We start from the raw sequence: 22,824 nt of genomic DNA on the forward strand, positions 1-22,824 counted from the left end.
AAAAATCACATGATCATCTCAATTGATGCAGAGAAGGCATTTGACAAGATTCAACATCCTTTCCTGTTGAAAACACTTCAAAAGATAGGAATACAAGGGAACTTCCTTAAAATGATAGAGGGAATATATGAAAAACCCACAGCTAATATCATCCTCAATGGGGAAAAATTGAAAACTTTCCCCCTAAGATCAGGAACAAGACAAGGATGTCCATTATCACCACTGTTATTCAACATCGTGTTGGAGGTTCTAGCCAGAGCAATTAGACAAGAAAAAGAAATACAAGGCATCAAAATTGGAAAGGAAGAAGTAAAACTATCACTGTTTGCAGACGATATGATACTATATGTTGAAAACCCAGAAAAATCCACAACAAAACTACTAGAGCTAATAAATGAGTACAGCAAAGTAGCAGGTTACAAGATCAACATTCAAAAATCTGTAGCATTTCTATACACGAGCAATGAACAAGCTGAGGGGGAAATCAAGAAACGAATTCCATTTACAATTGCAACTAAAAGAATAAAATACCTAGGAATAAATTTAACTAAAGAGACAAAAAACCTATACAAGGAAAACTACAAAAAACTGTTAAAAGAAATCACAGAAGACCTAAATAGATGGAAGGGCATGCCGTGTTCATGGATTGGAAGACTAAATATAGTTAAGATGTCAATCCTACCTAAATTGATTTACAGATTCAATGCAATACCAATCAAAACCCCAACAACTTATTTTTCACAAATAGAAAAACCAATAAGCAAATTTATCTGGAATGGCAGCGTGCCCCGAATTGCTAAAAGTATCTTGAGGAAAAAAAATGAAGCTGGAGGTCTCACGCTGCCGGACTTTAAGGCATATTATGAAGCCACAGTGGTCAAAACAGCATGGTATTGGCATAAAGATAGATATATCGACCAATGGAATCAAATAGAGTGCTCAGATATAGACCCTCTCATCTATGGACATTTGATCTTTGATAAGGCAGTCAAGCCAACTCACCTGGGACAGAACAGTCTCTTCAATAAATGGTGCCTAGAGAACTGGATATCCATATGCAAAAGAATGAAAGAGGACCCGTATCTCACACCTTATACAAAAGTTAACTCAAAATGGATCTAAGATCTAAACATTAGGTCTAAGACCATAAAACAGTTAGAGGAAAATGTAGGGAGATATCTTATGAAACTTACAACTGGAGGCGGTTTTATGGACCTTAAACCTAAAGAAAGAGCACTAAAGAAAGAAAGAAATAAATGGGAGCTCCTCAAAATTAAACACTTTTGTGCCTCAAAGAACTTCATCAAGAAAGTAGAAAGACAGCCTACACAATGGGAGACAGTATTTGGAAACGACATATCAGATAAAGGTCTAGTATCCAGAATTTGTAAAGAGATTATTCAAGTCAACAACAGACAGCCAACCCAATTACAAAATGGGAAAAAGACTTGAACAGACACCTCTCAGAAGAGGAAATACGAATGGCCAAAAGGCACATGAAGAAATGCTCAATGTCCCTGGCCATTAGAGAAATGCAAATGAAAACCACAATGAGATATCATCTCACACCCACCAGAATGGCCATTATCAACAAAACAGAAAATGACAAGTGCTGGAGAGGATGCGGAGAAAGAGGCACACTTATCCACTGTTGGTGGGAATGTCAAATGGTGCAACCACTGTGGAAGGCAGTTTGGCGGTTCCTCAAAAAACTGAATATAGAATTGCCATACGACCCAGCAATACCATTGCTAGGTATCTACTCAAAGGACTTAAGGGCAAGGACACAAATGGACTTTTGCACACCAGTGTTTATAGCAGCATTATTTACAATTGCAAAGAGATGGAAACAGCCAGTATGTCCATCAACAGACGAGTGGTTAAACAAACTGTGGTATATACATACGATGGAATATTATGGAGCTTTAAGACAGAATAAACTTATGAAGCATGTAATAACATGGATGAACCTAGAGAACATTATGCTGAGTGATTCTAGCCAAAAATTAAAGGACAAATACTTTATGGTCCCACTCATGTGAACTGACATTCGAGAATAAACATGGAATATGTCATTGGTAACAGAGACCAGCAGGAATTAGAAACAGGGTAAGATAATGGGTAATTGGAGCTGAAGAGATACAGACTGTGCAATAGGACTAGATACAAAAACTCAAAAATGGACAGCACAATAATACCTAATCGTAATGTAATTATGTTAAAACACTGAATGAAACTGCATCTGAAATAAAAAAAAAAAAAGAATATTGGATATCCTGGTGGCTACCTGTGAAATTTTTTAATGTTCTAGATTTGGAGACTTTGCACATGATAAACATCAGGACAATAATCTTGCATTATGGAAATTTAGAGAAAATTTGTGTATAACTTTGGTAACATCCGCAGTGCAACTTTATATTATAATTTAAAAGATAAAATAGCTGGATTGGTTTTATATGTGTTCTTCTGAGTTACTCTCCTATAAAAAGGATGAAATTTTAATTCGTCTGACTTGTCTCAGTGAGTTTTAGCTCAACCCATGTCATTTTTTTTCCCCTCCCTCAAGGGATTTTCCGAGAATTTGGAGGCGCAAGATGTGCACATAATATAGTGAAGTACCCTCAGTGCCGTCAGCATGCCCTGATGATTATCCAGCAGTTGGTGCTCTCTCCGAATGGGGATGATGACATGGGTACTCTCCTAGGGTTAATGCATTCAGCCCCACCAACAGAATTGCAGTTGAAGACTGACATTTTAAGGGTAAGTTTGATAAGCATGTTTTGACTCTATTCCTACTAAAATCTGTTATTGTTTTTAGATGATTTACTTTTAAGTTAGATATAGGGAAATTTCAGAAATCCGAATTACCTAAGAAACATAATGTTTTACACATTGGGGTTTTGGCACAACTCAATCTGCTCATGTCTTTCCATTTTTATTCACTTACTGCTGATAAACCTGTGCAGTCATTTTTTGTTTTTTAAGAATTAGCCCTTAAATGAAAAGGTACATTAACTAAGTATAGCATCTTACTAAATACTAAATATTCTTAATATATATATGATCTAGTCCATTAAGATCACTCATGTAAGTGTTATAATAGTGGCTCAGTGGTAGAATTCTTGCCTGCCATGCTGGAGACCTTGGTTCAATTCCTGGAGCCTCCCCAAGCCAGAAAATAACCACTCATATAGTGGTATGCATCTGTTAAATAAAATGCTATATGTGACATTATATACACATATACACATATACACGTAATAGATATTCTAGTAGGTGTCAAGCACTACTAGAAGTTTTAAATATGCTCTTTTCACTTACACCTTGGTAATCTTGCAATGTAAACAATGTCCCATCTTGCAGGTGAAAAAACCCGAGGTTCAGAGAGATCATATAACTTTTAAGTAAGAGAGCTGGCCTCCAGATTTTAAAACTCATATTTTTTCAAACCACACTATTATTATATTATTATTATATATTGTTATTATATTATAATATACTATTATTATATTATGTATATATAAAGATTCACATGCCTATACATTTTGCAAATATGTGTTTTTATTCTCTGCCCAAATTACTCTGGGGTTTGATGTGGGTTTTTTTTTTTTTTTTAATGTATTTTATTTTATTTTTTTAAATACCAAAAAAACCCACCAAAGGCCAACATTCTGACTTTGGATCATTCTGTTCTACATATATAATCAGTAATTCAGAATATCATCACATAGTTGCATATTCATCATCATGATCATTTCTTGGAACATTTGCATCTATTCAGAAAAAGAAAAGAAAACAAAAAAAATTCATACGTACCCTACCCCCCACCCCTCCCTCTCACTGATCACCAACATTTCAATCAGGTTTTTCTGGACCACTAGCTAAGGTTTTGTTTAATAGAAGAGAATTTGTCAGTTCTTGTTTTCTTGTTTCTTGCCCTGCCTAATGGTGCCTTTTCCCCATAGGAAGGTCTACTTAGGTATTATAGGCCCCAGCCGGATTTTCCCATACCAAACTGGTCTCCTGTCAGGAGGAAAGAATTCCCTGGGTCAGTTTTCCCTGAGGATGAGACCCAGCAGGTTGAAAGACCCTGTGAAGTCTCTGGGCGCTGTTTTTCTTATCCTGCCCAGTATGTGGCGCTTGTCTGCCTGCAGGTCCTACCAGCATAAGATGGTGCTGTACTTTTAACTTTGGCAGACTCTCCCTGCTGCTGGCATGGTGAAGATGAAGGAGAGGTTGTAAGCTGGTTTTAATGGCTTCAAATTACCAAGCCCTTGGGTGTGATTTCCTTGAGGAAGGAATTCCACCTGAGTTGGGCTTCACCCCTCCCCTGGGGCAGGCACCAGCTCCAGACAAGCTCCCAAAGAAGCTTGTTTCTGTCTGTGTCTAGGGCAGTTGCAGCCTGAGAAGCCCTGCCGCTGTATCCAAAGGCAGCCAAGCCTCCATAGAAACACAACCATAAAAACCTCTCTCTGTTTTTTCCTATTTCCATCAGCCCTTAGCACTGGGGCAAAAATCAGCAACCTCTGCTTTGACAGGTTCACCTGAGCTGGGGGAATATTTTTAGTAGTCAGAATTTGTGAATTAATTACACACTTGAAGCTTAGTTGTGCTCAGCCCCTGCTGGTGGTAAAGTCCTTTTCTTTCCCCTCTGGGAAGCAGCCTGTGAGGGAGGGGCGCCGGCCACCACATCTTGGGGAACTCACGGTTCTGGGGGTGCTCACAGTCAGTCCAGCTGGTCCAGACTGGGGTACACTGTGTGTCTGGTCACTGACGTAGCCCCAGGAGCTGTTCTGTACTGTTTCTGGTTGTTTAGTAGCTATTCTGGAGGATGAATGAATCCCACACCTTGTTAAGCTGCCATTTTGGCTCTTCCTGTTTGTTGTGGTTTTGATTTGCTTTTCCCTAATAGCTAGTGAAACTGAGCATCTTTTCATGTGTTTTTTAGCCATTTGTATTTCCTCTTTGGAAAAATATCTATTCATGTTTTTGCCAATTTTAATTGGGTTGTATTTTTATTGTTGAGTTGTAAGATTTCTTTATTTATTCTAGATATCAAACCCTTTTCAAATATGTGGTTTCCAAATATTTTCTCCCATTGAGTCCTTTAACCTTTTTGACAAAGTCCTTTGAAGCACAGAAGTAGTCATTTTTGAGGCAGTCCTATTTATCAATGTTTTCTTTTATTGCTTGTGCTTTATGTGTAAGGTCTTAGAAACTACTGCCTACCACTAGTTATTGAAGATGTTTTTCTACATTTTCTTCTTGGAGTTTTGTGGTATGAATTCTTATGTTTAGGTCTTTGATCCTTTTTGAGGTAATTTTTATATAGGATATGAGATAGGTGCCCTATAATTTTGAGGTCACATTGTACTGATAAATGTTAAAACCCAATTTCTGTTTTTGCTACATTCAGGACTTGTTCTTAGTGCCTCCATTCAACTGACACATACTATAGACCTATGTGATTCAGTCTGACTGTTTATGTGCATACCCCAGATCCCGTGTATGTGGTACTTTATAAGTTTGCTGATGCACAAATATATAGTGTATGCATTAAACTGAATGCAGATGTAAAGTAATACGTAGCTGGTGATGTCTAATTAACCGCCCATGTCCACTTCTCATTGTGACTCTGAAGCCACTCAGTTCGTAATTATAAAATAATATTTGTGCTATTTTCCCACTACTGTGTTTTTGAAGATGAGATGGTCATGGGCTTACATGTCAAGCACTGTACTAAGGGTTTTACATGTATTTTCTGTGAGGTAAATTATTGTCTCCATTATATATAAGAGGAAACTGGCATAGACTGGAAAAGTGACTGTGGTAAAAAAGAAAATTCAATGTTGAGTTAGAATTTGAACCTGAGAGTTCTGGCTTCAGTTCTTTCATTTAATCTCCAGGCCACATTACAATATGTTTTAAGAAAAGTTGTAAGTCTTGTGTTAATTTAAGTTTAAATTGCAAGTACATGTGCAGGTCAATAAATTTGACAAAATATGGAGACTATAATGTTGCAAATGCTGTTAAAATGGAAATTTGTTGGCAGCAAATTAATGGAAGGAATACATTGTATTTTGAAACTTTAATTTTGCAAACTTATTTACATATGTAGATTGTATATTCCTGTCTTTTAGAATAATAACTTGGTAGGTACAAGGAAATCTTTCAAAAGTTAGTTAACATTTAACCTTTCCACTCTTCAGAGACTACTAGAAATGTAATAAAGTGATCTTTTCAAAATGTGATGATTGGGAAGATTATAAATTGTGTCTTAAGTAATATAAGATACCCATAGCATTAAAATTGCCAAATCAGAGGGAAAATGAAGCCAATATGTCTGTAAGCAGATTTCACATTGCTCTTCTGGGAGTCTTGCATCTGGTCAGGTACATGAGTGGGGGATCAGACTCTCTGGACTTAAATCCTGCCCTTGTCATTTTATCAGCTTTGCAAGTTTTGGCAAGTTATTTAACTACTTTGTGCCTCGATTTCCTCATCTGTAAAGTGGGAATAATAATAGTACCTAAGAAATAGATTGTTGAGAGGATTAAATAAGCTAATTCATAGTATCTGCCCAATAAAATGTTAACTACTTTTATTAGGTGTGATTGTCAATAGTAAGCTAAGCTAAACTAAGAAATGACAGTTCAGGAAATAATGGATAGTTATAAATTTGTGTCACATATTTGTCCTATAGGTTTTATTTCTTAGAGCTTACAACTGTTTGGAGCATGTTTTCAGCCCTCAGCCTCCAATTCATTTTGTAAAAAGAATGTCTAATAAGTCCTCTGAAGATCTTTTTTTTGTTTTTTTTTTAACTTTCTAAAGCATAAGAATGTGATCGCTTTGTATCAGTCAAAATACCTCAGATCTTGGCTGTCTTGATTGTCTCTCCTTTCGCTCCTCAAATAAATCAATTTGTGTATATATACACAGATACAGGTTTTCGTGATTGTGTAAAACTATACTATAATGTATATTATACCTGTTTAATAAAAGTACTTTATAAAATCTCTGAATTCATCTCGTCATTATCAAAGACACGGGAAAAGCTTTTCAGCCAGTATTTGAAATAGTCCTGTTTAAAAAAAAAAGAAAAAGAAGGAATGTGATAATATTTCTTAAAATTATCTTCTGCCTTTAGTATGCCATTTTTTTTAACTAGCAAGATATTTGATATGCTTCATAGAACTCCTATACGGTAATTGACAAAGCATTCATATCAGATGTGCAGAGAACGATGTTCCCCTTTGACATTCATGCATGTTATTTTTTTTTAATTTAAAATTTAAGTTTGTTTTTGTTTGTTCCGTTTTGGTGTTTGTCCCCTGTAGGCCCTCCTGTCAGTCCTCCGAGAAAGCCATCGCTCAAGAACAGTTTTTAGAAAAGTTGGAGGATTTGTGTACATTACATCTTTGCTTGTTGCTATGGAAAGATCTTTGAGCTGTCCACCCAAGAATGGCTGGGAGAAAGTGAACCAGAATCAAGTGTTTGAACTTCTCCACACCGTGTTCTGCACTCTGACTGCGGCAATGCGCTATGAGCCAGCCAACTCTCACTTCTTCAAAACAGAGATTCAGTATGAAAAATTGGCAGATGCCGTTCGATTTCTTGGCTGCTTCTCAGACTTAAGAAAAATAAGCCCCATGAATGTCTTCCCCTCAAATACACAGCCATTTCAAAGACTTCTGGAGGAAGACGTGATCTCTATGGACTCGGTATCACCCACTTTACGGCACTGCAGTAAACTCTTTATTTATCTCTACAAAGTAGCCACAGATTCTTTTGACAGGTATGGCTCTGCTCTATCCTATGAATTAAAGATGTACTATGTGGATGACTTCAATTTTAAGTTGGAATTATAAGCTGAATCAGGAAGAAATTGAAAACAAATGAATCTTTTCTCCCATTTGCCTGAGGTGTAATACTTTATTTGTGAATATTACTACTGTTTTGGTGTTAATTCTTCAGCGTGGAAATCTGTGTATTATTTGTAAGCTTCATTTAGCTCTGATTGCATATAAAGAAACACTTGCTATGAAGCTTGCTTTAATAGTGGTGTTTACCATCACTCTCATTTTCCTATTTATTCTCAGAAATATTAGTTATATCTGGACTTGCATTGGCTGTCAACAGGAGAATATGATTATGGCTATTTATGTTTCTAAATGGGTGATAGTACCCTGTCATTCTCAATATTTCACAATCCTTTGAAAAATAGGATCTGTCCCTAAGAGATATTGATAGCTCACGGGTCTGTAAATCTTTTAAATCACTTACTCATTTATTCATTCAGCAGATAATTAATGAAACCTACTGTGTGCTAGTTGTTGTGCTATGCATTGAGTATTCAGTTCTGCAAAAGTCTGTCTTGGCCCTAGCCATCCTTTAGCTTGAATGCAGACATATAAATAGACAATTGAAAATATATTGTGACAAATGTTATGATGGGGCATGTCCAGCATTCTAAGAGAGATCATAAGAGAGCTACTTTATCTAAATCTCTTTATTTTCAGTGCTTAAACTATGTTTCCAATTAAGTTTTTGCTTTGAAAATAGCCTAAGAATAATTGTACTGCTAATTTGTCTGTCCCAAGCACTGTTACTTTTAACAATTACCATGGTTTTATTTTGTAAAATAAATGAATCATTTTTATATTGTCCCTATAAATAGGCTATTGGCTAGAGCTTGGGTTTTGTATTTTTTACTGTGAAATATCCAGTGAGCTACTTCTTCTTAATATTCCTTAAAACTTAATGTTCAGATATGAAAATCCAAGTATTGTAAGATAAATTGTTTTTTATTTTTTCCTTCTTGAAAATAAAAATTAATGTTAACTTTTAGGAAACATGGGATAGTGTGTTTAAGCCCTTTAAATTTGAAATTTGTGTGCTCAGATTTAATCTCTTCTCCCCTGTTTTCTACATATCCCGTACATATTTTTAGTTTGTCAAAAACAGGGTTTACAGCACTTTGTTTAACAAATGTGTTAAATGTTCACCTTAATGGAGTAAGCATCTGCTTTCTGCATGCTTTTTTGTTTCACTCAGTGCATGTGTTATAGTCTTGTTCCTTGTTCCTACTCAGTCTGGAAGGATTTTCCTGATTAAACTTTTGCTGGTATTTCTTGTGGAACTAACCAACTGCCAACCTGGTGTTCTCTTCTGCTAACCTCTCTAAACCACCCTGTCTGTTTTGTTGTCTGTAGTCGTGCAGAACAGATTCCTCCTTGCCTGACAAGTGAGTCTTCTCTCCCCTCTCCTTGGGGTACACCAGCTTTGTCCAGGAAAAGGTACTTATCTTATTAGAGAAGTCAATCTTTATTTGTGTGGCTTTTTTTCTGTGATTAATTATATGTTAATGTGGTGATTGTGTTTGTTTTAACTTCAATTTTCTTTTTAACTTAATCTTTTTTTTAGATTTTAAAACTGTCAACTTTCTCCCAAATATATTTATGAGAGTAAAATGTTTTGATACTATGAAGAGATGAAGTACATATGGAAATTAGTCATCCAGTTCTATTATTTATACTAAAATATGCATTTTGTTTTCAGAACAGGCATACCTTTTATTAAGAATAAGTTAGGAATTAGTACTTTATGCCTGTTTAAGTAGAGTACTTTTCCATTCCCCCCACCCCACACTTTAAATGTGCTCAGGATCATTTTTTGGTTTTTTTGAAGTTATTCCAAAACGATCATCTCAGCACTGGCAAGAAAATGTGTTTTCTCAGTCAGTTCAACCAGTTGAAATGTGAAGCTGTAATGGAGGCTTATCAGTGCTAAACTTTGAAAAATTGGATAAAACTTTACCACTTTTGGTAAAGCACTTTACCTTCAGTTGTTCTACATAAGTCTCTTTATAAGCAAATCCAGTCTATCTCATGTATAAAGCTTATGAATTTAAGAACTAGCAGTTGATTGATAGGGGTACAATTAAGATGTTTTTAAGATTCCATTTACAGCCTGCACTTAAAAAAATCATAGTCTGTTCATTTAGCACGAAATAATCCTTCTTCTTCTTCTGTTTCCTCCTAACCAAGTATAATTTTTTAAGTCTTATATTAATATTCTTTCTTTTTTGGGGGGTGGGGGTGGAGGTGTATGGTCTAGGAATTGAACCCGGGTCTCCTGTATGGAAGGCGAACATTCTACCACTGAACCACCCATGCACCCTAATATTCTTTCTTTGTGGCTTTTTATTTTAACGAATCCTAGGGTTCTGTTATATTGTCATTTACTCTTCTATTCAAATTTTGAAACTCGAATATACTTGGAGTTAATGGGTCAAAGTGTTTTTTTACAGATCCTGTATTTCATTATATTTCAATAGCAATTTTCATTCATTATATGGAAAAATTTCTATTTTTCTTTTTCTTTTCAATTTACACTGGGTCTTACAGCTCATTTTCTACCAGTTAAACCATAGCATATTTCAGAATAGTCTTGAACAAATTTCAGATTGTTCAGTATATTTGTGCTTAGAAATTACTATTCCTGGGTTTTTTTAAGGGCAGTTCTTAATTCAAGAAACCATAAACTAGATCAGTTTGATTTAATCTAGTGTACTCTTTTGGGTTCCTAAAATGAAGGAGATAAAAAATATTCTTTTTGATGATTCATGTGTGCTCACTATTCCAAAGAACTACTAGATATTCCAGAATAATTTCAATTACTAAGTAGTTTCAATTTTAGAATATAGTGATCCTGTCATACGTGGTAAAGTTTTGAAAATTTATATATTAAAAACAAATTTAGGGTGGTGTACCAGTGACTTAGTGGCAGAATTCTGGCCTGCTGTGCCAGAGACCTGGGTTCGATTCCCAAAGCCTGCCCATGCCAAAAAGAAAAACCAGAAAACAACTTTAGCCCTTTTAAAAACTGAAACCAGGAACTACAAAATATTTTCTGTAGAAATTCACAGATTAAAGGAACACACTTAAAAAAATCAGTCAGAATTCACTATTTAAATGGTAATTTGATGAAGAGAAATATTTTATTCCTCCTTATTAAGAGTTGTTTGTGGCCTTAAATCATTCGTAATGTAGCTACAGGCCGTCTATGCCTTTGACCTAAAGGAGACTGTCACGATTCAGCTGTCCTAGTAGAGTGACTCCTAGTCCATTCGGGCTCCTTGTCAGTCTTACAGGTTAATATTACCTTGTAAGGTAAGGATAGGTGTTTCTGATACTGTTCATGCCAGTGATAACAAGATTGATACTGACATTTTCAGGTTGCCATGCTTGTCAGGTTATATACCTTTTGCTAAAGAACTATAACCTAGTAAAGAAAATAATATTTTCATTTCCCAAATGCAAATATAACAATTTTTGAAATTAGAATTTTAGTCACACTGTATGTAGAATCTATCTTAAATGACATCAGCTCATGAACATAGTGACAAAACATGTTGGATTTTGTTTACCAAGAGGAGAAACCAGCATTATTCCTTATTTTCATGACTTGTGAATTATTCAAATACGTAGGAAGTTTTGAGCTGGTAAAAGTCTAGCCTATAAAATCCTGGAGTTTCATCTCTAATTTTTTTAACAATTGGAAGAAAAAAAAAAAAAAGAACTAGCAAACTTCCTACTTGGGAAGCTAAAACCCATGACCTATTTCATTATTATCTATCATTCAGAGAGGTAATGGAACAGAATTACAGTTGAACATATTCAATCATATTGAAGCAAAATGCAACATAAAATCAAACCCCTTCAGAATTTATCTACATGGAGAATAAGGTAGCCAACACTAGTTATTATTCAAACATGGTATCCATTACTCACTACCTTTGCACACTTGACAATAATTAAAGCAAAGCAAATTCAGGAGTTAAACATTCAGGTATATATTCCCAAAAGAGGTAGGTAAGTCTTAAATATATATGAGTTAGATTGAAATATTAAATTGCAATTTTTGTTACTCTGAAAAGTAATTGCAACATAAAAGTTAGGTAAAATTTGAAATGTCATTTTCTTTGCAAATGTATAGATCTTGCTTGGGAATTAACCATTTTAAGTTTTTTATAATCCCTAAATATAAAATTGGTTAATACCTGTAATGGGACCTAGGTCACTTAGCAAGTAAGAGTTTATGTTATATAACACCTATTATAATAGAATTAATTTTATTTAATAAGTACCATGTTGTGGATTTCCCAAATGTTTGCAATGATCTTCTAATTCAAGAAGAATGAGTGTAATTCTTATATCAGAATATTATTTTTACATAAGAAAAATGTTTAATACTGTAGTAATTATATATAAATAAATAAGTTTAGGTTCCAAAGTCATAACAGTTTCTCCCTAGTTATATTCATATTTAGGTTGAAATCTGTATCAAATCTATTAATTCAATTTCAGAAGGTCTGTAATTATACTGTTAAGAATCTATGGTTTTCAAAAATTTGACTTTTTGTGTTTGTAGTAAAAACGCTTTTTATAAAATTTCTTAATTCAATATTTGGGAATTTCTGTTATACTATAAAGGAATTAGAAATCCTTTTTCTAGATGGATCAAAATATTTCTAAGTGAAAAGGAAACAGAGGAAGAGAAGGGGAATGTCTATTGGTAATAGTCTTTACAAATACTCTTATTAAGTTTAGAAATTAAATATTTCTGAACCAAAAAAAAAGCAAAAGCCAGGGAGTGAAAAACATGAGCTGGTGGAGGATGTGCTGACTTATAAATAAACTAGGAGAGCCCATCTACTTTTTTTTAAATAAGTGAAGCTGACTGCTTTCCTAGAATTTCTGTTAAAAGGGAATTGTGCTTTCTTTGAAAATATGGCACTGCCAATTCTTTACTACTAAATCGGTAGTGTAAAGCATCTGTTTCCCAAGCTGCTCTTGTGCCAGAGTGCTGAAACTGCACTGTTCTCAGTGACAGCTTAGCATTAGACAAATTATGCTGAGACCGATTCATTAGAACAAAGAGTTTCCATAGGCTGGAGCTACAAGCTTCTGTTTCAGAGTGCTGAAATGCAAAATGTGCAAAACTCATGAATTGAATTGTAGTAGATAGAATAGTAGGACATAGAAGGTGGAGATCATTGATGAGAAAGAAATAAGTACATTCCAGGCATGGCCAAGCTTTCTAATTTATAGAAACTTGTTGCCCAAACTATGCGTTCTACGATTTTTTACATTGTAATGGTATTTTCAGTGGTACTGAGGATAGAGGCAGGAGGTGAATGTGGTTCCAAAATATAGCTAAAGGAAAACACCCTGGTATTTAATATATTTATTCTGGGGTAGCCGAGATTGTGGGCCAACCCTGGTTAAGATCACCCAATTATAGAATTGACCACTTTGATCTTGTTGGGTCTTGATTTGTTATTCATGAGTTAAGGAAAGTTAAAAACATATGGGTAATTTTTTTTTTTTTTTTTTTTTTTTTTTTTTTTTTAAAGGAAAGACAGAGAGAAGGAAGGAAGGATAGAAGGAAGGAAGAAAGGGAAACATTTTTAAACATTTTCTTGTTTTATTGTATTCTGTTTCTCCGTTTTTGTTACATGGGCTGGGGCCGGGAATCGAACCGAGGTCCTCCGGCATAGCAGGCAAGCACCTCGCCCGCTGAGCCACCGCGGCCCGCCCATATGGGTAATTTTAAAAGAAAACGATCTCCTTGAGGGATTTAGTTTAACCTGATCTTTCCCCACATATTATCAGTAGCACATCTCCTTATAGCTTGAGTCACAATGATTTTACCTATAAGATAATTCTTCTCTTAGTACATGTGCTATTCTGCTTTTCTTTAGTGAAACAATCCAAATAGTAAACAATAAAACATGTATGTGCCTAGAAGAATTTATAGTTAAATTGTCAGTATGTGACTCATTAAGTGTTGGCAATATGTTACTTTTTTATATCCCAATATTAAGGGATTTTTTTGACCCATTCCCGAAGTACAAGGCTTTTTTGCTTATCAATGGATAAAGGTAACAGTGAATGAAGAAAATGACAGAGAATGTGATTGGATTAAATACCAAATTGCCCTTCTTTCTTTTTTATAGGCATGCATATCATTCTGTTTCAACTCCCCCTGCTTACCCTCCTAAAAATGTTGCTGATCTGAAACTCCATGTGGCAGCTTCATCTCTCCAGAGTTCTGATGCTGTCATCATCCATCCTGGAGCCATGCTCGCTATGCTGGACCTTTTGGCCTCTGTTGGCTCAATGACACAGCCAGAAGTAAGCTTGCATATATTAGTTCTTTTCTCTGAGTTAATGGAACATGAGTATGATTGCATGATCAAGGCAGTGGGAATGTGAAAGTCAAAGAGTGATATAGGACCATTCCACGTCATGTAGGAAAGAAGGTAAAGAAAGTACGATTTTCCTACCTGAGTATTAATTTTCATAATGAATGGAAGATATGTATGTTTTAGAATACAATTCATTTATTAAAAGTGCAACCAAGATGACTATTTCTGATGCTAGGATAATTCTATTTCTTATTATAAATCTTGCTCAGCAGTTAAAATTAGTAAATGACAGAGAAAGAAAAATGACTGAAAATACCACATTGATGCTGTTTATCTGTTTTGACTTATAGCATTCAAGAGTTTGAGTAAATTAAAGTTTGGTGACTAATTTTAAAATTTTATATGACCTTTGAAGTCTAAAGTGTCACAGGTGTAAACAGTGAGCTTTCCTTCAAACTGGTTATTTATCCACTAAACATAAGACTTAAATTACATATAAAAAATACTCATTGATTATATACTCTCTGTGGTTTATGTGGTATATGAGTGTCTCAATAAAATTATGTTAATACTGTTAGTTAGATAGTCATCTAGTACAAAAGACTTAAAAGAGTAGTCTATATGGATAGGCTTCTAGCAAATTTTTTTTAGCCCTGCTTTAGGATTGCTACATGACTGAGTCAGTTTAATTTAATTTATATGAATTTATTGTGAAATATATAGACACCTTATATTAAAAAGTATGCTTCTTTGTATGGAGAAAGCTGTTACCTATCTTTAAAAATGCCCTGGTGGCATGGTTTTCTTTGTTGATTTTAGCATGCTTTGGACCTTCAACTTGCTGTGGCCAATATTTTACAATCCCTGGTACACACAGAAAGAAACCAACAAGTCATGTGTGAAGCTGGTCTTCATGCACGGCTGCTGCAGAGATGCAGTGCTGCATTAGCTGACGAGGACCACTCACTGCACCCGCCCCTCCAGCGGATGTTTGAGCGATTAGCTTCTCAGGCTCTGGAGCCCATGGTGCTGAGGTTCGTAAATTCTGTTTTCACATTTGCATTGATCACAATTAGTTAATTGCAGATAATAGAGCCTTTATGATTCAAGAATTCTTGCTTTACTATTAAAGCAATATATTCAGTTAGCAGCAGGTAAAAACACAACCCATAATGGACAAAATGGCCAGAATATAGCACCTAATAAATCTAGTTAATAGTCATAAGAAAATGTTTCTGTTTGCTGATTATTTCTTCCACTTGAACCTAACTGGCTCTCACTTTCCTTTAAAAACAAAGTTGCCCCCCCCCTTTTTTTTTTTTTGCATGGGCAGGCACTGGGAATCAAACTCGGGTCTCCGGTGTGGCAGGTGAAAACTCTGCCACTGCACCATCACTGACCATGCAGTTCAGAGAGGTCTGCTGTACTTTTCACCCAGTTTCCTCCAGGGGTTGCATTTTGTAAGACTATTGAATAAAATCAAAACCAAGAAATTGACGTTGGTGTGATATATGTATATAGTTGTGTGTCATTTTATCATACATGTAGATATGTTAATCAATATACTGCAAAGATTCACTCCCTACTCCCTACCATCCCTAAACCCTGGAAATTTCTAACTGTTTCTGTCTCTGTAAGTTTGTGAATTTGAGAATGTTTGTATTAGTCAGACTTCTCCTGGGTAACAGAACCAACAGGAAATTAGATAGATGGATGGATGGATGGATGGATGGATGGATGGATGGATGGATAAAATGAGATTTAATGAAGGAATTGGCTCTTGTATCTTTATAGATTGGCAAGTCAAAATTCCATAGGGCAGTGTGCAAGCTGGTAACCTAGAAGGAGCCAGTTAAATGAAGTAGAGATGGAAATTCTCCCTTGTGACTGCTGAAATCATAGATTCTCCCTTTTAAGCCTTCATATGATTGGATGATACTTCTCTCATTGCTGAGGCGATCTCCTTTGTTGATTGTAGATGTAATCAGCCATAGCGGCAGTCAACTTACCGATGATTTAAATCCATGAAATATCCTCACAATCAGTGAGGCTTCATTGGCCTCACAATCAGGCCAGTGCTTGCTTGACCAAACAACCAGACACATTTACCTACCTGAGTTGACATGTGTACTTAGTCATCGTCGTATAAAATGAAAACATGTAGTATATGACCTTTTGAGATAGGTTTTTTGCACCCTCTTTAATGCCCATTAGGTCATCCAAGTTATTGTGTATATCAGTAGTTCATTCTTTTAATTTCTGAGTAGTAATCCATATCGCTGTACCAGTTTATTTAACCATTCGAGCAATATTTTTTCTTCAAATAGCCATTTTTAATGCAAGAGAAACAGCACTATATATTTTCGATATGAAACTTACCTACTGTTCTTTTTTTTTAAGATTTTTGTTATATTTTCCTTGAAATTACTTAGCCAAATAGATTTCCTGTTGAAGTCAACTCTTGTTCCTTCTTACAAAAATAGCACTCATATGTCACTTTAGAAATTTAAGCAGCTTTCTTTATTAGATAAAATTTTGTTTCTCCTGTCAGAGTACTCTTTTCCTATAAAACTTTTAGGACCTTACTTATAAAATAGTTAAATTCTATTTATAACATTATTTTTTTTAACTAACTCCAAACTAATGCTAGTTTAAGGCAAACTCACACAGTAGGCATTAGTTAGTATTGTACCAGGTAGCTTGTTAGGCCTTGTTCTAGTTTGCTAGCTGCCGGAATGCAATATACCAGAAACAGAATGGCTTTTAAAAAGGGGAATTTAATAAGTTGCTAGTTTACAGTTATAAGGCTGAGAAAATGCCCCAATTAAAACAAGTCTATAGATATGTCCAATCAAAGGCATCCAGGGAAAGATACCTTGGTTCAAGAAGGCCAATGAAGTTCAGGGTTTTTCTTTCAAGTGAGAAGGCGCATAGTGAACACAGCGCACATGGTGAGCCCGCGTCATCTGCTAGCTTTCTCTCCTGGCTTCCTGTTTCATGAAGCTCCCCGGGAGGCATTTTCCTTCTTCATCTCCAAAGCGCTGGCTGATGGACTCTCTGCTTCATGGTGCTGCAGCATTCTCTGCTCTCTCTGAATCTCCTTTCTCTAAAATGTTTCCTCTTTTATAGGACCCCAGAAACTTATTAAGACCTACCCAAATGGATGGAGACATGTCATCACCTAATCCAGTTTAACAACCACTCTTGATTTAATCACATCTCCAAGGAGATGATCTGATTACAGCTTCAGATATGGCAGTACTGAATATATTCTGCCTTTACGAAATGGGATTTAGATTAAAACATGGCTTTTCTAGAGAACATACATCCTTTCAAACCAGCACAGGAGTTCATAATACCAGTATGAATGAGACAATTCCTATGCTCTTATGGATCTACTCACAGACCATAAAGAATTGAAATTGAAAAATCAAGATTTTTCTTGGTCCATTTTAGTAATCTGCTACTTTAAAAGTTAACAAAGAGAAAGAGGTGGGGGTGGGGAGCAGAGATTATCACATACTTAAAAGTAGTATTTTGCCAAATAAATTAAACTGCGTAGTTAGATAAATGGAGTAAGCAGTGGAAGTCAGCTATTTGGGTATATGCAGTTTTCACAGTGAATGAAATCTCAGAACAGGTCTCATGATGGAACAGGACCTTGTTTCTTATAAGTCATGCTGTTTGTAAACTTGTATATAGCTCTCTACATGAAAATGGGCAAAGGGTACCTACTTCTTTTTTAATCATTTTCTTTCTGCTGTAGGGAGTTGAAAAGTAGAAAAGTATTCTATTCTCTTTTTAACATAAGATAGCATAAATGACTGGACATTAAGGAATCCTATTATCTGAAACTTCTGGAAAATTATATCCCAGTGTATCACATTCCAAGAGAATGTGCTCCACCGATTTTGTATTCTACTCGCTCTTAATTTTTCTGTGCTCTTTCAGCACCTGGAATAAAGATAGTGGCAGCTTATTTTTAAAGATTTTACATATGAAATTTCCTTTATCTAGTACTCCCATATCCTGATCTAGAAGACTCAGTTTATCTGTTTTTTGAACACCTACCTATGCTAGGGACCATTGATGAATAAAAAAAAAGGAAAAAAAATACATAGCCAGTGAAGAATACATTCAAATAAGCAGGAAACTCTTATATTGTGTGCTAAGTTCTATATATTCAAATAAGCAGGAAATTCATATATTGTGTGCAAAGTTCTATGATAATGGTGCTGCAAGAGCTTACAGGAAGATACTTGAAGTGAAGAAATGAAGACAGAAGGATGTTAGCCTGGTGAAACAGTAAGGAAAAGTATATCCTCTGCAAACAGAAAGACAAATATGATGGACCAAAGCAGGGAAGGAGTACAGCATGGGAAGGGAATTAAATTAAATATGCCTCAAATATTGTGAGTAGGGAAAAAAATCAGAGCAATGAAGCTGGAGAATGAAGTGGAAATCCTTCATGTACAGTACTTTAGTTAGCCATTTTGGGGAATTTGTGTTTCCATCTACAAGAACAGCCATTGAAAAAGTATCAGGAATGAACTGACATGGACTAGATTTTAACTTTTTAAGAATACTGATGGTGGTGGAGAATGCAATGAGGTGGGGCAAGACTGACTTTACAAAGAAAAGTAGCCTTATCTGGTCTTGATAGTAGCCACAAGAATGGAGAGAAAAGGGCAGTCTAAATGTAGAAATAAAAGAAATGGGAGGTATCGGCATATTTCAGTGAGTTGCAGAACATAAAATCTCCAAATTTGGGTATAAGGAGGTAAGTTTGATTTTAGACATGTTGGGTTTTGAGATGCTACTAAAACATTTTTATAAATTTCTGAAAACAAAATTAAAAAAAAAATGTAGTAAGTATATATGCATATGTAGAGATTAAAACATAAGTAAATCATTAATGTTGTATATTCCTTATAGTATTGCATTTCTTTTGAATTTTAGTTAGTCTGTTGTAATAAATTTTCTTTTGTGTGTGTGTGTGTGTTTGGGTTATAAATTATATAACATTCTCAATCAAGGAATAACTTTGTTTTTATCTCTTCTTTAGGGAGTTTTTACGTTTGGCAAGTCCTTTAAATTGTGGTGCCTGGGACAAAAAACTGTTAAAACAATATAGGGTTCACAAACCAAGTTCACTGAGTTATGAGCCAGAGATGAGAAGTAAGTTGACCTATGAAATTCCCTAATTTTGGTTTATTTTATAAATAACATCATGATTCTTATCAGTAGGTGAGTGAATGCATGCTTGAAGTACTTTCAATCTCTTTTTATTTTTCCCTGTATAAATGAGACAAGACCTTCACATAGTTATAAAAATATAATAAAATCCCAGAAAATAAAAATTGAAAGAAATGTTAAAAATCATTTAGCCAGATCTCTTCATCTTACAGGTGAAGGAGGTTAAGCTTAGAAGCTAAGTGATTTGACCAAAGAGAGTTGCAGGGCTGGTTCTAAAACCTGGATTTCCTGTTCCTCAGACTAGGGTCTTTTACTATATCTGTAGATTATTCATAAAACAAAATAAGAATAGGTGTGCACTAAATGGTTATTTAATTTTATTGATTTGGTCTTCTCAGGAACGCTATTTTCTCAAATATACTTTTCTTTTAAACAGCACATATTTTCTACTCATTAATAAGTAATTAATAACAGCAATAAACCTTAGAAGGGAATGCTTTGGAAAATATATTTTATGTGTGGATCATTTAATTTATCATGGTATGTTTACAAGTAAATGATATACTGTGCTGTTAAGTACTTCATCTATTTATTTGTTGAACCAATATTTAATTGCTATTACTTATGCATCAGGCACTGTGTTAGGCACATGGGACAGACTGCTTGTCTTAATTTTCTCCCACTTAATGAACACATGTTGAATTTAATAATTACAAACCAGTTGCAACAAATGTTTAATAATATAACATGTAAGTTGGCCAGGAGAGATCACAGAGGTTTTATATATGAGGTGAAACCTAAGCTAGACCTGTAAGGATGAATAAGAATTGACCAGAAAGATTATGGAGGATACATTTTTTAAAATATTTTTTATTGTACAATATAACATATTTACAAATTAAAGAAAGGAAAAAACAATCATTTTCAAAGCACTCTTCAACAAGTAGTTACAGGACAGATCCCATAGTTTGTCATGGGCTACCATACCATCCTCTCAAATTTTTCCTTCTAGCTGCTCTAGAACATTGGAGGCTAGAAGGAGTAAATATTTTTTTATCATCACAACCCATTTTTTTTTCTTTCTTGTGAAAAATAACATAGATATAAAAAAGCAATAAATTTCAAATCACATCAAGGAACTTCGTCAAGAAAGTAAAAACACAGCCTACATAATGGGAGACAATATTTGGAAACAACATATTAGATAAATGTCAAGTGTCCAGAATATGTAAAGAGATTGTTCAACTCAACAACAAAAAGACAAACAACCCAATTACAAAATGGGCAAAAGACATGAACAGACACTTTTCAGAAGAGGAAATACAAATGGCTGAAAGGTACATGAAAAGATGCTCAATTCCCTGGCTGTTAGGGAAATGCAAATCAAAACCACAATGAGATATCATCTCACACCCACCAGAATGCCCATTGTCAATAAAACAGAAAACGACAAGTTCTGGAGAGGATGTGGAAAAAGAAGCACACTTATACACTGTTGGTAAGAATGTAAAATGGTACAACTACTGTAGAAGACATTTTGGCAGTTCCTCAGGAAGCTAAGTATACAATTGCCATATCACTCAGCAATACCATTGCTAGATATCTATTCAGAGGACATGAGGGCAAAGACACAAATGAACATGTGCACACCAATATTTATAGCAGCATTATTTACAATTGCCAAGAGATGGAAACAGCCCAAATGTCCATCAACAGACGAGTGGCCAAACAAGCTGTGGTATATACATACAATGGAATATTATGCAGCTGTAAGACAGAATAAAATTATGAAGCATGTAACAACGTGGATGGATCTTGAGGACATTATGCTGAGTGAGATTAGCCAGAAACAAAAGTACAAATACTGTATGGTCTCATTGATATGAACTGACATTAATGAATGAACCTGGAGAATTTCAGTTAAGAACAGAGGTCATCAGGAGATAGAAATAGGGTAGATATTGGGTAGTTGGAGTTGAAGGGATGCAGATCGTACAACAGGATTGATTGTAAAAATTCGAAAATGGATAGCGCAATACTACCTGATTATAGCACAATAGTGTCCTCCCATCAAGCGATAGATTCTACCCAGTGGGGTTAATCACCTTGGCTATGTGGGACAGAAATCCCGGGATGAACTGGGACCCAGAATCAAGGGATTGAGAAAGCCTTCTTGACCAAAAGGGGGAAGAGAGAAATGAGAAAAAATAAAGTGTCCAGTGGCTGAGAGATTTCAAACAGAGTTGAGAGGTTATCCTGGAGGTTATTCTTATGCATTATATAGATATCCCTTTTCAGTTTGTGGTGTATTTGAGTGATTACAGAGAAGTGCCTGAAACTGTAGAACCGTTCCAATAGCCTTGTTTCTTGAAGAAGATTGTATGAAGATGTTGCGTTTACAATGTGACTATGTGTTTGTGAAAATGTTGTGTCTGATGCTTCTTTTATCTAGGGCATGGACAAATTGAGTAAAAAATATGGATAAAAAATAAACAAATATTAGGGGGAACAAAAGTTAAAATAAATTTGGGTAGATTGAGATACTTTTGGTCAATGAGAGGGAGCGGTAAGGGGTATCTTATGTTTGAGTTTTTTCTTTTTATTTCTTTTTCTGGAGTGATGTAAATGTTCTAAAAAAAATGATCATGGTGATGAATATACAACAATGTGATGTTACTGTAAGCCATTGATTGTACACCATGTAGAGAATGTACGTTAAAAATGTTTGTGTTTGTATATTGTTTTGCCAATAAAAATATTTAAAAAACAATTTCAAAGCATGGAGCAACATTTAGTTGTAGAACAGATTTTAGAGTTTGGTGTGAGTTACAGTTCCACAATTTTAGGTTTTTTCTTCTAGTTGCTCTAAGGTACTAGAAACTAAAAGAAATATCAATATGATTCAGCCATCGTATTTGTTAAACTTACCTTCACTGTGTAACTCCGCCATCACCTTTCATCTTTTTTCCACTCTTTAGGGTTATTTGGGCTATGGCCATTCTAACTTTTTCATGTTAGAGAGCTGTCAATAATAAGGGGTATTGAGATGGAACTAGCTGATGTTATGAGGAGGCTGACACCCTCTAGGTTTCAGGATTTATCTGTTCCTGGGACCCATCTGGAGGTTGTAAGTTTCTGGGAAATTACCCTAGTGCATGGAACCTAGATGTTCTTTAGGATTGGCTGGAATGGTTTGGTTGCAGTTTGGCAAGTTATGATAGGTGGCAGTGTCTAACTGAAGTTTATGTTAAGAATAACCTCCAGAGTAGCCTCTTAATTTCTATTTGAACTCCTCAGCCACTGATACCTTATTTGTTACAGTTCGTTTCACTCTTTTGGTCCGGATGGCATTGTTGATCCCATGGTACCAGGGCCAGAACCTTCCTTGGGAGTCATCTCCCACACTGCCAGGG

The 22,824-nt window shown here is 35.2% G+C and overlaps 1 protein-coding gene across 8 annotated transcripts in view; it reads left to right on the plus strand.

Annotated features, from left to right (window-relative positions):
- Positions 1-22,824, plus strand: part of WDFY3 (WD repeat and FYVE domain containing 3) — a 348,587-nt gene that overhangs the window by 197,180 nt on the left and 128,583 nt on the right. For 7 of the 8 annotated variants that reach the window (XM_077142948.1, XM_077142947.1, XM_077142952.1 and 4 more), the window contains 6 exons: positions 2,567-2,760; positions 7,341-7,798; positions 9,216-9,299; positions 14,024-14,201; positions 15,035-15,249; positions 19,281-19,393. In XM_077142948.1, coding sequence (XP_076999063.1) covers positions 2,567-2,760; positions 7,341-7,798; positions 9,216-9,299; positions 14,024-14,201; positions 15,035-15,249; positions 19,281-19,393 — 1,242 coding nt within the window. The remainder of the gene's footprint in view (positions 1-2,566; positions 2,761-7,340; positions 7,799-9,215; positions 9,300-14,023; positions 14,202-15,034; positions 15,250-19,280; positions 19,394-22,824) is intronic. The other variant, XM_077142953.1, reaches the window with a different exon arrangement.

The sequence above is a fragment of the Tamandua tetradactyla genome, chromosome 24, assembly GCF_023851605.1.
Source record: "Tamandua tetradactyla isolate mTamTet1 chromosome 24, mTamTet1.pri, whole genome shotgun sequence".
NCBI lineage: Eukaryota > Metazoa > Chordata > Mammalia > Pilosa > Myrmecophagidae > Tamandua > Tamandua tetradactyla.